The 15,999-nt window shown below is 40.2% G+C and overlaps 1 protein-coding gene across 1 annotated transcript in view; it reads right to left on the bottom strand.

The window, feature by feature from the left end:
* Window positions 1–5,320: 5,320 nt before the first annotated feature.
* LOC119415050 (adhesion G protein-coupled receptor L2) overlaps window positions 5,321–15,999 on the bottom strand; it is a 93,347-nt gene continuing 82,668 nt past the window's right edge. The window contains exons 20-22 of the mRNA XM_037682183.1: window positions 13,096–13,192; window positions 11,891–12,016; window positions 5,321–7,101 (exon numbers count right to left, since the gene is read on the bottom strand). Coding sequence (XP_037538111.1) covers window positions 6,224–7,101; window positions 11,891–12,016; window positions 13,096–13,192 — 1,101 coding nt within the window. The 3' untranslated portion in view covers window positions 5,321–6,223. The remainder of the gene's footprint in view (window positions 7,102–11,890; window positions 12,017–13,095; window positions 13,193–15,999) is intronic.

Raw genomic sequence — 15,999 nt, 5'->3', positions numbered from 1 at the left:
AGAAAATGTCTTTAACTCAGTCAGATATTGAGCTTATATTTGGTGTGGTAGTAGCTGAGAGTGATTCCCAACTAATGTCAGTTCATACCATTGGTTGGTTCATTAACTGTCTCTCAGACCAGAGGCAATGTGTCCAACATAATGGTACTTCCTCCAGTTATTTAACAGTCAACAATGGTGTACCACAAGGCTCAGTCTTAGGTCCCACGCTCTTTACATTCTACATAAGTAATGTAGGTCAGATCATCCCTGATGAATCCTTACATTTCTATGCTGATGATACAGTTTTTTTACTGTCGAGCTAAAACAGGTGCTAAGGTTTTCCAGCTTTTGCAATCCACTTTTGACATCCTCCAGTCAGTTTTGTTTTGTTTCAAACTTGTCCTAAACGCCGACAAAACCAAAGGGCTGTTGTTTTCAAACAGGAAGTCGGTCCCAGCAGTTCTTCCTTCGATTTTATCCTCAAATGTTGCTCCTATTGAGTTTGTCGATTCCTACAAATATTTGGGTATCTTGATTGATTCACATCTCTCTTTTAAGCTCCACGTGGAAAACTTGGTAAGGAAACTGAAAGTTAAACTGGGTTTCTTTGTCAGCAATAGATCCTGTCTAACTCTGAATGCTAGGAAACACCTTGTAATTGCAACTTTCCTTCCCTCCATTGACTATGGTGACATTATTTACAAGAACGCCCCTACAAGCACCTTACAGATGTTGGATGCTGTCTATCACGATGCGCTAAGAGTCATAACTGGCTGTAACTACCGTATCCACCACTGCACCCTGTATTCACTGGTTAACTGGACATCATTAACTTCACGCAGACTCTCTCACTGGTACATTTTCATCTTTAAATCATTTCTTGGTCTGTTGCCTTTATACATCTCCTCCTACATGTCACTTTGTGAGTGCAGCTACAGCATGTGCTCTCAGGACATTATTACCTGAAGTGTCCCCTCAGTGCGGACTGAACCAGGTAAAAGAGCCTTCTCCTACTCTGCTCCTGTTTCCTGGAATATCTTGCAAAAAGATCTGAAGGTCTCAACTTTAACCTCTCTAAGTGGCTTTAAACATATAAGTTCATGGCAAAAACCAATGCAGACATGTTCCTGTTTTTAGTTTTGTACATCGTCTTACAATTTAGCAGGGTTTTTTTTAAATACAATTTTCTTTCATTTGTTCTTCTCAATTTGTATGTTTTCTATGAATGTCAACTGTTGTCATCACTCTTTGTTAAAATCAGGTCTCTCTTGTAAATGAGTCCCCGAGTCTCAATGGGATTAACCTGTAAAGGTTGAATGAATGTCCCGAGTGCAACACATTTTGCTTACAGCCTGCCAACCTTGTTTGTTAGCAAAATATTTCATAGAACACCAGATGGATTTCAGTGAAACTAAAAGGATTAATTGTCTGTACATCTACAACTGAAGTCAACCTAAATAAAGGTGGCTGCCACAGATAATCAACATTATTTACACAAAAATAGCTTTACCTTATTCACTTGTACAGATATGGAGCTAAGATTTTGTGCAGCAGCAGCTAACAGTCATATACAACAAATACTCCAAGCAGTAACCGATCCTAAGAGATTACACAGCGTGTTTCAATATCATATGAGACAGCTTCAACTCCATCACCTATCAATATAAGACGATCTAAGTCTAAAACTCTGGCAAGAAAAGTGGTGAGCATTCCTTTCAGAAATACTAGATCTTTAATATTGCTTCTGCTTTTGCTGACAAATCACCTGAGGAGAACAATCAGCTGATCTGATGACAAGTGATAGCTTTACCGTCTGATATATGAAATTGCTCTGTTGTCTGGACCTTCATAGTTTTTCTCCGCGGCTTTGGCGTGATTATCAAATAAGAGCTGTGTGTGGGTGAAGTGAAGCTCAGGAATCCACAGCTCATTTTCTCACCACACTTCACCCAGAATGTGCTAATATCCAAGTGATGGATGACATTATAGTGTCTGTTCGTCATTATAAATTAAACTGATCTTTAACAATATCCTCACGGCAACGTGTCCGACCTGAGAACGCTCACGTGCAACTTATTCAAGCTAACCGTCATTGCTTTCCAGGCGCTAATGTTGGCTTTAGACTACAGCCTGAAACAGTGAAAGTAATCTAAATGTACAGGACACGTTTCTGGAGTAGCGGTGTGTCGTGCGTGCCAGTAAATACTTGTAGGCAATGTGATATGAAACTTAGAAGGTGGAAAATCTGGGAATTTAAACAGTGTGAAATATTTCTTAAACAACTGGATAGCTATACTTTTATGCATATGTGGGATGTGTTGAGCAACTCTTAAGACATTTTAGAAGTAACTTTTTTTTTTTAACTGAGGTTGAATGTTTTACTGAGCCTATAATAACTATTGTAAACAACAGGTTGGAAAATATTTTGAGTAACTTTACACATCGCTTCTTTGTCATTTGTTTGATGACATTTTCCAGTTTTTGGATGAGTAAGATGGACATTGCAATCTTTAGATCTCAAGTTTTTATCATTTTGACCAGGTAATTTGAAGCGCACTTCAAGGACAAAACACAAACAAATAAACAATGTCATCAAGTATAACATTTAGTTCCCTAACTCATGTCATTGGATCCAGCCCCAGTGCTGTTATGCGAGAATATTCAGAGCTGTAATAGGAGAGGGGATTTAGCTTCTGCTGTGAGCTCTCCCCCGACCTAAGAATCAATTCTGCATTTAGATGGTAGCAGTATAAACAGTGGAGAGCATCACCCTCATGATGCACAACAGTGTAAACCGATGCTTATCGAGTCTCCCTGACATGGATGCTATTTACTTCAGCATATCTGTGAGCATGTCTCGCAGGTGACAGCTGGGAAAAACTTTGGCTTCCTGAAACTGCAGACTGTAAAAAGCTGGTACAGGAAATATAGTTAGATGAATGCATAATGCATGTTTTCTGCAAAAGCCAGTTGGTCTACACATCTGAGTAAACAAATGGTGTGAGCAGACAGCATCCAACATTGCCTCTTTTTTTTTGGCTAACTTTTAATCCCAAGGAATGTGTGGGTTTGGAAGTAGTAATCCCACTTTTTCGCATTAAAAATTAAAATTTACAAAATCTGCAAAATGGTTAATTTTGTTTGTTTTTGGACCATTGCAGCTATTATTTTTATTATAGTAACACAATGCAATGGAGAAACAGAAGAATTGTGCAGACTATAATTTTGCTAACTGAATTTGAGAAAATAAAATCAGGTCTTTTACTGTTTTTTTAATTATTGTTTTCTGCACCTTAAGAGGCTCAATGGGATTTACCTGTCTAAATAAAGGTTGAATGAAACTGGAAAGATATCACATTTTTTCCTCTGTGTGTGTGCGTCTGTTAGGAAAACATCTTCTGAACCACTGGACAGATTTTAATGTAATTAATAATTAACTTGTTGAAAACAGCTAACCAATCTACAATAGATACATTTTAGTCAACTTTATTCAAGATGGCTGCCACAGCTAATGACCTAAAATATTACCGGTAATAATAAAAACAGGCTATAGTCAATTTTACTAATAATGACTTAAATTTTGTTGTGGCATTAGCTGAGACTGATCCTAAACACATATGTTGAGCAGTTAAAACCAGTATAAGGTCTTTATTTCAAATTAGGCCAATAACTATTTAGTGTCAATTTTCTCTCTTAGCAGAAATTCCCATGAACTAATAGATCGGTTTTAATAACACTTGCATAAAATTTAATGGACCTCCAAAGTTATTAAACTTTTAAAGTTAACCCATTTAAGATGACCACCAGCCAACTCACAGAAAACACAAAATACACACACCTGATGTATAGTTGTAACTAAGAACATTCACAGTACTCACTTCAAGTGTTGTATTTTACACAAAATGCTTGCTTATAACTAACATATATAATTATCTGTTGAAATTAACCCTATTTGTTTGTTAATAAAATATAAGAACCAATGGACAGACTTTAAGATACTTTCATAAATTAATCACTGAATGTACAAAAAGTACTCAAAGTAATATGTTGCACATGTATTCATTTAAGGAACAAAGAAAGCTAGGCTTTTAATACTCTATGGTTTTATATGATTAAATAATTAATCAACATACACAACAAAATGAAGCAATAATTAGTTACCTCTTTTTAATCACTTCTTCTTGTAGCCAATTGATTCCATGTTAAGTTTTTTTTTGAGCTAATTAAAATTGACAGGTTTCTCAAGCAATGATTGTGAGACACACTGCATTTCCAATAACATTTAATTATATCAAAAATGTTTTAAATTGGCCTACATTTGAAATTATTTGGCTTTTATGATTGCCATATTTAAACTATTTAGGGTTTATTAAAAAATACTACTGGTAATTGTTTCTATTTTTGCAGAGAAATAAAAACAGTTTTTCCCAATTTGAACAATATTTAGCTTTTTCTGAAGCATATGACTAAAATAGCATCTTTTATTGCCTTATTTCAGTTTGTGTCTGATATGCCATGTTAGTTATTAATATAAAAACATACACTATTTGCAGTAACTAACATGTAAGAAATACATTTTTGGCAGTTTATTACATGCTGTAAAACTTTGCTTTTCTCTGCAACTCTTCGGCTGACGTTTTTGAAAACTCTTTCACACCACGGGGGGTGGGTTGTGGGGTGGGGGCACTTTCAAAAAATGCACCACCCTTGCTGGACACAAACCGGACTTTACAGACGGACAACAGATGTCTCGTACAGAAGAGAGCGGAAGCACAGAGAGGATGAGACAGAATGAGAACAAGCACAAACTGTTGCTGTGAGAATGTCATGGCACAAATACACAAGGGGCCTTGTGTGTGTGCATGTGTGTGTGCATGCATTAAAAGGTCAAAGTCAGATGAAATGTTGTCCCCTGATATATGGTAATATTTACAAAGCCAAAAACATGATGATTGAATTTACATTGCTTTAAAAATAGTTCCCTATTTGCATGAATTTAGTAAGATACACCGTCCGTTTTACAGTTCATGCACGATCGCTGCAGATTTCTAATACAAAAATAAATGAGATGAATAAACAACCAGATGTCTGCGAACAAGAAAAAAATTCACATTTATTTGATATCAAACAGGAGTTGAATTAAATATCAGCTGATGATGGGCTCTTACAAAAAAAATGAACCTTATCAGTGCTGCAACAACTTTTCACACGTTCCCAACAATGTTTTATTTATTTTTTTCCTGAATACTTAATAAATTAATTAGTGTCAAAGAATGAAACATGTCTGCAAAAACTGCAAGTTTGCGATGACATGAACCTGTGTCTTCAGTTTCTTTCCAGGAAATTATGCAGAAATCCAACTCGCTCCTGTAAGTCTGTGCATGGCCCGGTGTTAACAAATATACTACTGGCAAAATAAAACCTCATCATTCATGAAAGCAAAAGCACTTCACAAGCAGAGACGTGAGCATGGGTTCATATGGACTGATGTCTCTCGAAACTTTTTTTTTTTCCTTTTTATATTCAAACATACTACAACAAGTCAAGTGTGAGAGGAAAAAGTACATTTCCAACAGTTTGATTAATCTTGTCTGAAGAGTCTTAACATTGAAAGGGCATAACTACTGAATATTTGCCGTTTTTCTTTTTTTCTTCAGTTTTTTAGATTTACTTTTTACACTAGTGGTACAGCAAAATATATTTTTTTCAGCTGTTACTTGTACAACAGTTAATTGTGCAATAGAGAAAAATATAAGGCCTGAGTCTGAATTAGTGGTTTCTTCAATTTACAGTCCTGATGTGGAGTGGAGCAACACTAGTTCTAGTTCTGCACTTTTTCTTGTCTAAAAAGACCCTGGTTCCATAAAGCCCCCAGGAATATGTCAAGAGTTTCATGGTTCTTCGCCTGGAGTTTTTTCTTTTTTAATCTTTTACTCTGATTTTTCTCTCAGTACAACAGAAAGGCCAGATTTATCTCCTTGACTGTGTGTTATCTGCACCTCATTAGTCCCAACAGCAGAGTGTCCACAGTTCACAGCCGTCAGGCCTCAGTTGGACGTGTTCATGTGTAAATGAGATCTGTGTGCAAAAGTCATTCATTCATTCACTCCTAATCCCCACTCAGGACGTTTTCACTTCCTGCCCTGACAGGAAGGGCGTGAGCACAGCATGGCTCACGGGCTCTCCTCGCGCCAGTGGAAAAAGTACTCGGCTGAAAAAAAGATGTGCAAAGATGTCCCACTCAGAGGCTGGTGATGAGCTGCATTTGTCCATCGCTTGGTGCCTCCCCCTCCTGTGGGCAGTCCTCGTTGTTGGGTGGGATGATGCACCCGTCGCTCGTACCTCGGTTTATGTGGTAGTAGGACAGCGGCTGCGGTGCATCACCAAGCTCGGGCATGCTTTTACGATAAGCCTCCTCGCTTTCACTTTGAAGCGAGGGAGAGAGCTCCTCCTCCTCTTCCTCCTCCTCTTCCTCGGGCGGGTACGGTGAAGCTGAAGGTGAGGGCGAGTCTCTCAGGTTTGGCATGCTGGTATAAAGGGAGTCTCTATTGTTGTTGGGGGAGTGCAAGCCCATGTCCTCCACTGCGGTCACAGCCTCAGAGCCATGACCGTTCTGCCCCTCCAGGCGCCTCGGGGCCTTCTGGGCACTGTAGAGCAAAGAGTGAGTCCTTTGAGGCAGGAGGGGAGCCTCCAGAACCTCCTTATGATGGGGGTGAAGGAGCAACTCCAGAGTGGTTTGACCGCCTCTTCCACCTCCTCTCTGGGGAGACGAGGCCTCGGTGTGATCTGCCACGATGGCGTCATCCTCGCTGCAACTCCCACCCCCACCTTGATCCACTGTCACCCTGGTTTGAGGAGGCAGGGCTCTGTCCTTCTCTCTTGGGTTGTTGCGAACTTTGGGAGGCCCGCGGGGCCTCAAGTTGTTATGGACAATCTCAGAAATTATCATTTTCTCGAAGGCGGCGTCGTCCAGGTTGAGGCCCCCCAGGTCACCTGGGGGCCGAACGCCCACGGCCTCATAGTCGTCGTCGCGCAGGGAGTAGCTGTTGTTGAAATTGCCATTGAGAGGGAGAGTGTCCATGGCGCTGATGTCCCTGCTGTTGCTGAGAGAGTGCTGTCCTAGAAAGAAAGGCAGAACAAGCAGGTTAGACATCTGTGCTCAAGTTTAAAGGAATAATACACACCAATCATCCACAAATACTTCATACTGCTCAGGACACTTCACTCTCTTGCTCTTTGGATTATGAGTCAAATGTATTCGTTTTGCAAATGCAAAATCTCAAGATGCAAAGGGGAACCTAATGACCCTTCAACATGTACAACTGCATAATCACATGAAATAGTTCTGGCCAATTTAAAGAGATTATCCTGAACAATATTGGACAAATGTGAACAAAAAATGATTTAAAACTTTAATTATATATATATATATATATATATATATATATATATATATATATAAAATATATATATTACAGTCTTAAATATTGTAAAATAGCTCAAGACCATTTAAGAACACAGCTGCAACAATATCACAGCAATGGATGCGATGGAAAGGAATAGAAAGATACAAACTGATGAGGAAGCATTGTGACATCAACAATGAGTAAAACATTCCACCTGCTAAATAAAGACTGAACAGACTAATGTCAAACACAGATGGCCAGCCACCTTTACGCTCTGGGGCCCCACAAGCACATCAACAGCCCCCACACACCACAACACACAGGCACCGTGCAATGACTCACTTTGCCACCACTCACATCAAGTGTGTCTGCTCAGGCTATCTGGCCTAAGAACAGCTGATTTGCCAAAAAAAAAAAAAAAAAAGTAAAACATATGCTTTTTCAATTGCAGCAGAAACAACAAAATCCAAATAAGACAAAAGTAAAAGCTTGTAACATTCAACCTGGATTCAGCTGATTCAACTGGACTGTTTCTTCATTGTTTTTTAGCTCATGTTTGCTCAGATTGTTTCAGGTAATTGAGGATAAAGATTTGTGTAATAATTTCAGGGCAAAATGTCACACGAAAGACAACTGAATCCAGGACTCTGGAGGTGAAAAGGTTCAGCAGCAAGCACAGATTTTTAACAAACATTTTAAGCAAAAAAAGAAAGAAGATTTCCAGATGAAACTGAGATGATTTTTGCTCCCTGGTGAGTGAAAGTCAATCATTTTTATGAACAAAATACACACAAACATACTCTATGCACACCACGTTCCTCTAATTTTGAACTTATGAGTAGCGATATAAGAACCAGTTTGCGTTGAAAAGGAATAAATGTGAGTGCAGTGTTGTTGCAAGCGCAACCGATGTAAACACTGTAAGTGTACGGTTTAAAACAACCATATAAAAAAATGAATGACAGCTGAAACATGATCTAAAAACATTTTAAAAAGTTAAAAGGAGTGAAGAAAGCAAAGGGGAAGACGAGGTAATGGAGGAATTATGAAACACATGTCTGGATAGAGCCTGCTTAGAAATTTGCATGTTATTTATGCACAGGCTGTGGTTTTATTGTAGACAGGTATTGTCTACCGGGAGAGGTGGGGAATTGATGTGAACAGAATTCAACTGGACATGGCGACAGCTGCACTCCGGGAACAGTTCCAGCAGAGATCCATCCAATATGTTCCCCTTTTCCAACTCTCTTGCATTGCACAAACATCTGCAGAGTATTACTTAGTATTAATACACTCATAATAAAAGACAGGCTCATCCTTTTTGCAGGAGCTAAGTGTGATGACTATAGCATGACAAAGTCAGAATAATCTCGTGTCAAACTTGACAGTTTCTCTACGCGTATTTTAAACTTGGCTGGTGATCTTCTCACCACGTTTTGACATTTGTGTGTCACGCTGCTGCTGCTCTCTGCAAACTACTTTCCATATGGTATACAGTAGTCCCTCGTTTATCGCGGGGGATCCGTACCCTGAAGACCCGCAATAAGTGAAAAACCACGAAGTAGGAATTTTAGTACAAGTAGTAAGTACCGTATTTTCCGCTGTACACGTTGCTCCGCCCTACAAGTTGCATCAGTCCAAAAAATGTCTAATAAAGTGGAAAAATACATAAATATGTTGCATCTATTATGCGTCACCGCTGACGCATTGCGTTTGTTACACGTCACCGCTGACAACCTGGAAATGTGGACTGAACCCGGAAATGTGGGCCGAACCCAGAAATGTGGGCCGGTGTTGTGCCAAAAATCGATTGACTGACAAATAGCGGCCATGGGAGAGTGCACGGGAGGATTTTTACAAGAATTTAACAAGATTAACACTTAAAAACAATTATTTGTTTGCTCGAAATTATAGCAAAGATGTGTCTCAGTCTAACTTTTCCTGAAAATGCACTTTGACGGTCAAATCAGCTGTATTTCAAAAGCTGATAAGTGGAAGCAAGCATGTGCACGGCAGGATTCACTGTGCATTTCTTCAAAATTTAACAAGATAACCACCTAAAATGACATACTACTCCACTGCCATCTAGCGGCTGAAAACGGTAGTGTTCAATATATTCCATCAGAATGAATGAAAACGGTCATTTCTCAACCAAAAAATAGTTTATAAATATGGGAAAAAATCCATAAGTACGTTGCTTTGGCGTATAAGTTACAGGGCATGTAAATTATGCAAAAAAAACACGACTTATACAGTGAAAAATACGGTAGTATTTTATTTTCATTATTTATATCAATAAAGGCATCTTAAACCCTTTCCACACTCTTGCAATATTCTAAACAATGTTTCTAAACTCTGAACGTTCTAAAAGAGCACAGAATGTCAAGATTTCAGCTCCCTGCCTCCTCTGCTCTTTGCCACCCGCAAGCGCTCATGGCCACGCCCACTTCTCCGCTCTTCACGGTGAACAGCTGATCAGCTGCAGCAGGAAGTTTATCCTGCAGTATGGGCTGCACAAATGTGCAGCATGTGCTAAATCATTTAAAATAATTTATTTTAAATAAAAATATCCATGCCGATCGTGTGGCTCATCCATCAATCAGCCAATTGTGTGTCATGTCCAATCTTATTTTGAAAAACCACGATAGAGTGAGTCCGCGATAAACGAACCGCGAAGTAGCGAGGGACTACTGTATCTTCATTTTTTTTGCCTGTTTGAAACTGCATTTGCTGTTTAATAAGGATATGAAGCTTTTCCTCTGTTGTGCCGATGTTTGAACCCACCCATCTATAGACGCCTGCCTGAGGAGGGAGAAAAGTGTTTTGCACAGGTAAAGCAGAAGTTTATGCTCACTATGAGGATTCCTACTAATTGAATATTTCCTCTTTTTATCGGTCTCCTGTGCTCCAGTGTTAAAGTGCAGTTATTCAGCACTGATTAGGCAGGTAAACATTTTAGGGTTTGAAACACAATAAAGATGTGCATCAAAGCTAGTAGACTGGAGGTGAACTCGCCTCAGATAGAAAGGAACGAAGAAAAAAACGTTTGATTTCCTGTGCAGACATTTCGTACCTGCCCTGATTCATTATCTCCAAGTGTGAAGCGCTTGCATCGTGCTGTAAGCCTGCTCCCAGCGCTAAACAACACACGCTGAAGCAGGTTAATCGGCATATCCGTTCCATACACACTTTTACCTTCTGCCACTTTGCGCATTCCCTTTTATCGTCAAATGCCTGTGAATAACAGGCCTGTAAGTCTGCCCGCATTGCGTCATGTGCTTCTGTTGCTTCTTTGATTGGGGCTCTTTTTCTCTCTGCTGGTAAGGAACTAGGTCACATTAAACACTAGTGCTGTTCAAACTGTATAATCCTGAGTGAACGTAAAGGTTTCATACTGGGATGAATGATTTGAACCAATAAGCAGAAGTTAAGGAATGCCTATATGACTTTTGAGTAGATAAGATAAGCTATCATTGACGCTGATCTCTGTCTCCCATAGTAGCTAAGAACTAAATGTATTGAGGACGTAAATGAAAAAAGGACTAAAAAGTAAATCTCGAGTAGTGTGAACACACTCATTCCACGCCACAACCACAATCTCAAGAGTTTTCATTATTATATATATATATATATATAAAAAAAGCTGCCATACTTGATGTAATAGCTCAACATTTTGAGAAAGATTTGCTTTCAGGGTTGGAGGTAGATGAGAAGACTGACACCACTCTCAGCATACATCTGTTGAATACGAAGCTGGAGCCAGAAGAGGGTTATCTTATCTTAAAATAGCACAAAGACTGAAGGCAAACTGTCACCCCGGCTGCGTCAGAACGCAACACCATCCAGCTGCAGCAGCCTTTAGGGCTCACTAATTAACACTCAATATCAGGTTGATTTTATTAATTGCACAAGCGCTTATAAATAAAAGTGGCAATTTCCAATTTGTGTTGGATCAAGTGCTGAAAAATTTCTTGGCAAAGACCAGTAACTTTCTTTGTCTGCCGGTTGCCTGGGAACCACTTAGATTTGAGACTGGCAGATAACCCACCCCAAAATGGCAAATTGTTGTTTTTGTGCAGCTTAAACAAATGAGATATAAAGTGTTAATTAGGGTGCTTTCAGGGCGCTGATGGGCAGATTTTGTTACTGAGGCGGCATAGCCCAACTTCCCTGTTTGCCGTTAAACCCTGCAACCTGTTGTTTTTACACAAACAAGATAAAACGTCAATTACTGAGGTTTTAAGAGTGCTGGCAGGGATGTATTTTTAATTTTACTGCAGCCAGGCTAGCTGTTTCTGTCTGTTTTCTTCCTTTATTCTAAAACTAAGCCAATCATTTAGTTGTAGCTTTGTTTCCAACAGGCAAGACACGAGAGTGCTTTCAATCTCTCTCTCTCTTAGAAAGTCGACATGTGCATTTCTCAAAATGCTGCTAGTGTTCGTCAAAACAACCACAGATCTGTGCAAGAAATCCAAAAACAAAGGTGGAGGGTGGGTGTGCACCTGGGGAGTGAAAAGCCGGTGGAGAGGGGGTGTTGCACACCACTGTTTCGGCCAGCAGGTTGTTATAGGGGTTAGTGTCGTGGGTTCGGAGGAGGGGGTTAGTTAGAAGGTAGTTGCCAGTCATCCCTGAAATAACAGGAAGAGAGACAGAGAGGGAGAAGATTAGGAGGTGAGAAACAGCAAGAAGAAAGAGAGCTTAAGGCTCTGTGTTCGGTGGTGCGGGTGGTGCGTTGGGAAGCTTTGGACATAAACAAACGTTGATATTTGCTGTCTAGAATCGGACACCACAAAAGATTTATAACCTCTGCTCTGTCTGCCTTCTATCAGAGACAAAGCAGCCATAGAAAACACTGGTCAAAGCAAGCCGCTGTTCAAACATTCAGCTGACGCAACTGACAAACAGTATTAGAGCGACAAGTGTTGACCAAAGCATAGCAACACAATCAGCTGCAGTGTTTATGCGAAACAAATTCATCTAAACAAATTCATCCAGTCAAGACAGTAGACAAAACATATCCGAGTGGCTTGCCACAAATAACACAGTATCCCCACCGACCTCAGCATACTTGTGTAAGCCCTCGAGAATGCAATAACACATCCGAAGTTACTTGGACGAATTGTGGAAAAAATCAGCACTGGCAGGGATCTCTTTAAAAATAGAAAAAGATATAAAGAAGGCTCTTAGCTGACTCAGAACTACAGCCAAATCTGTCCTGGCACAGTCCAAACCCTGAGCTTCATGGCGCTGGGATCCTTCCCAAAACCTGCTCCGACCTACACCTGACTTTGCTCATTTCCATCCCTCTTCTTCCACCCCCTAGAGTCGGTCTGGGATGAAGATGATAAAGAGCTGCTGCGCACTCAAGCTCTCCAATTGGTGTCGCTACAAGAACCCAAGACCTCATCAGTAACATTTTACACCTCACTAACTATCCCGCCTCTTATCTCTTACTTTGTTTATCTCCACTTAGATGGTCCAAGCAAGCAGGGGTATGCAATGAAATCTGTGAACTTAGAGGCATTTAAGGCATCTGATTGCCGATCGCTGTGAGAAATGCAGCATGAAATCAGCTCTTATCTTCGTCTATTCTCAGCTGGCACAGACCCAGTTAAGTGTTTATCGTAAATTCAGAGCTTCCTCACAAACAGGCACGGGTCTTCCTCCGGTGGTGATGGTGATAATGATGGAGACAGGAGCTGCTTACCCTGGTTGAGTGTGGAGGTGCTGTTTATGTCGCCTGAGATGAAGGAGGACTCCGACTGCTTTCTCACAGTGTCGTTCCACATCCGCCTGATGCGGCTCTGAGTTGAGAAAGAAAAAAAGCAGCCACTGATTAGTGCTCAGAGTGGTGCCCTTGTGTTTTTTCATAGCGTCTGGTCCCCAGATTGAGTGGCTGAGTGGTTTTGTGATTCAAACCACAGACGACATAAATGAAGATTTAATTGGCTCGCTAGCTGATGACATGTTTGTGCGACAAAGCTCTGTATGTGCTATTGATTCCACTGCTACCTAAAACGGAGGCACTGAGGATCTTACGGGTTGTAATTTGAGAGAACGGCCCTGAGCTGCCTTTTTTCTTTCTTTCTCGGCAGTCGGAGCAGAAGCAGCCACTAAATCCCCAGTGGCGCTCCTAAGATAGACCTCACATATTCTAAGAGACATGTACATTGTCTCCTCTTCAACATTTCAAATGCACATGAATGCCAACCAGGAGATTTAATGAATATGGTGTTAAAGTAGTAGCGCAAAGCTTATGAATGACAACATATTTGCTGTTTAAAAAGACGGTTGCCTCGATGCAGCGTTTAACAAGATAAATGGAGTGAAGTGATGAGGTTTTGCAGGTAAATGGACGTTCTTGATAAAACTTGTATTGCTTGAGTACTCTTAAAATACACTTACAGAACTGAGGCTGACCTACAAAAGTGTAGATGAACAGATGCTGGGATGTATTCATCATTTAACGCGAGTTCCTCATTTTTCTGGACTGAATAAAACGTGCATTGAATTTAAGGAAATGCAAACGTGAGACGTCATTTAAATTTGACCCATCAAAATGAATGCGGTCATTTATTTACAGAATCAAATTTAACATCAAACATTTACATTAATTTGGCAAATTATGAAAATAACAACATAAGCAATCAATCAGGAAAAATCATACGGCCATGATTTTACCGTTGCTGCACCACAGACATTTATAAAACTGTACAACTATGATCTTTTACCCACACGGATGTGAATAAGCACTTTACACAGACATTTCTAAATATCTGGGAGAATTTCTACTTCATAGGAAAGTTTAAAGATGGAAAGAAGTTTAGAGGGAGTAAAGGATGGGGTTTGAGGGAAATTGAATGTTACCAGAACCGACACTCTCCATCAGAAGCCCAGCTCGCCTCGGTACGCTTGGTAGGAAACTTGACCCATTACCTCTCTGATGATAATCAGCAGATATGGTGTTCCGTTAACGCTACCGGTGCAGCGTCTCCTTAGAATGGCTGTAGCCCGTCAGAAGTAGTGGCGAGGCTCTGTTCGACACACATTCACCTCAGTGGAAAATGTTATAATCCCATGGAACTCGGAAGAGCTTCGTTGTCATGTCAGGAACTCCAACAGCACTCCATCAGAACTTTAGCTCTCGTGTAGTTTACGGAACTCCCACAGAACTCTTGAAGTCTGACAACTCTCCAACTCTGTAACTCCGTGAGTCTGTGTAAACCAGGAAGTACTGACATTTTAAAGGCTCTTTCCCGGTTCACTTTTTGGGATTTTTCATTGGTCAGAAACGACCAGAAGGGGTGTGTTTTTGTGACGTAATAGGTTAGAGACAGCGAGAATTGTTATGGGACAGCTCAGAAATGTTCTCACAGACCGAGAGGGTTTGTTGTGGCGTGTTTAAGAAACAGGTGCAAAACATCTCTATTTACGTCTGAGAGGATTCTAAAACATGACAGTTTTAACATAACAACTTGTTTTTCGTTTGACTGTAACCTTGTAAACGCACACACTTGCTCATTCAAAAGCAGAAATCAGAAAAATGCATAATTACTCTGCAACAGCTTTTAACATGAGAATAAAAATCATTACTCAGTTAATAAAATTGATTAGTTCACTGCAACATCTAAAATGGTTTGAACTAAGACACTTTGATTATCAACATTTGTAAGATAGTAATGATAATAAAAAGAGAGTGTTCTTTTCACTTGAATCTTCAAGAAAGAAAGTCTCAGGATGGGTGAACCTGTATCTATGTATTCAAATACATGAAATGACAGCTTCTGTCCCACAAGGTTCTAAAGGTCAAGAGTTTTGACCTTAGACTGGGTTTCGACGTAGGCTTAGTCCACTACAGTCCCCCCTTTGGAAATCATCACCTGTCCATGGAGATGAATTCCAACTATGGACTTACGTCGTCGATCGTCCTTGAAGCTTGATGTAATCCAGCAAAGAAACAAGAGTCAAGAGTAATCCAGCAAGGAAAACAAAAGTCAAGGTAATTCCACAATGTTCTTGGTAATTCCATTGTGTTGATTATAATTCCATATCGTCTCGATACTCCATTGTAGCAATGCTTTAACCCCTTGGAAACAGAGTCTGTAATCCACTGGAAAAAGTCATATAATCCACAATGGTAAATCCACAACGATTGGAAGTGTTGATTAATCAGCATACAGAGGGGTACCCTTGGATTGAACTGAAGAAGCGGCCACTGGATGAAGAGTGGAGACCAACGTCAGGATTGCAGGTCGCCTCCAGCGAAGGTTGTCTCCAGCGACGTCCAGCCCGTGCCGTTCTGGTTCAATGTGTCATGCAATTATGTGGTTTAAGGTGGGCTTATGAAGGGGATTTTACATAAGGCCTTAAACTATATGCACCTGGTGTGTAAGCTATTATGGTTGAGAACAGCTACGACTACCAGTTAAGGGGTGGAGCATGCTGAAAAGGGGTAACTACAGGGGTTTAAGCCTATAGAAAAGGGTTCCAAACTACTTTTCCATTTCTAACTTGGGTTAAGTTAGCTTTACATGGCAAAATATAGTTTGGTTCAAATGTCTGTTGTCTTTTAGACGAACGACTTGAGATTGGGTGTTTGGTTTCCCCATAA

Source organism: Nematolebias whitei, chromosome 9 (genome assembly GCF_014905685.2).
Source record: "Nematolebias whitei isolate Nwh7 chromosome 9, NemWhi1, whole genome shotgun sequence".
NCBI lineage: Eukaryota > Metazoa > Chordata > Actinopteri > Cyprinodontiformes > Rivulidae > Nematolebias > Nematolebias whitei.
Note: the sequence above shows the minus strand (reverse complement) of the source record. Positions and strands in the feature narration are given on the sequence as shown.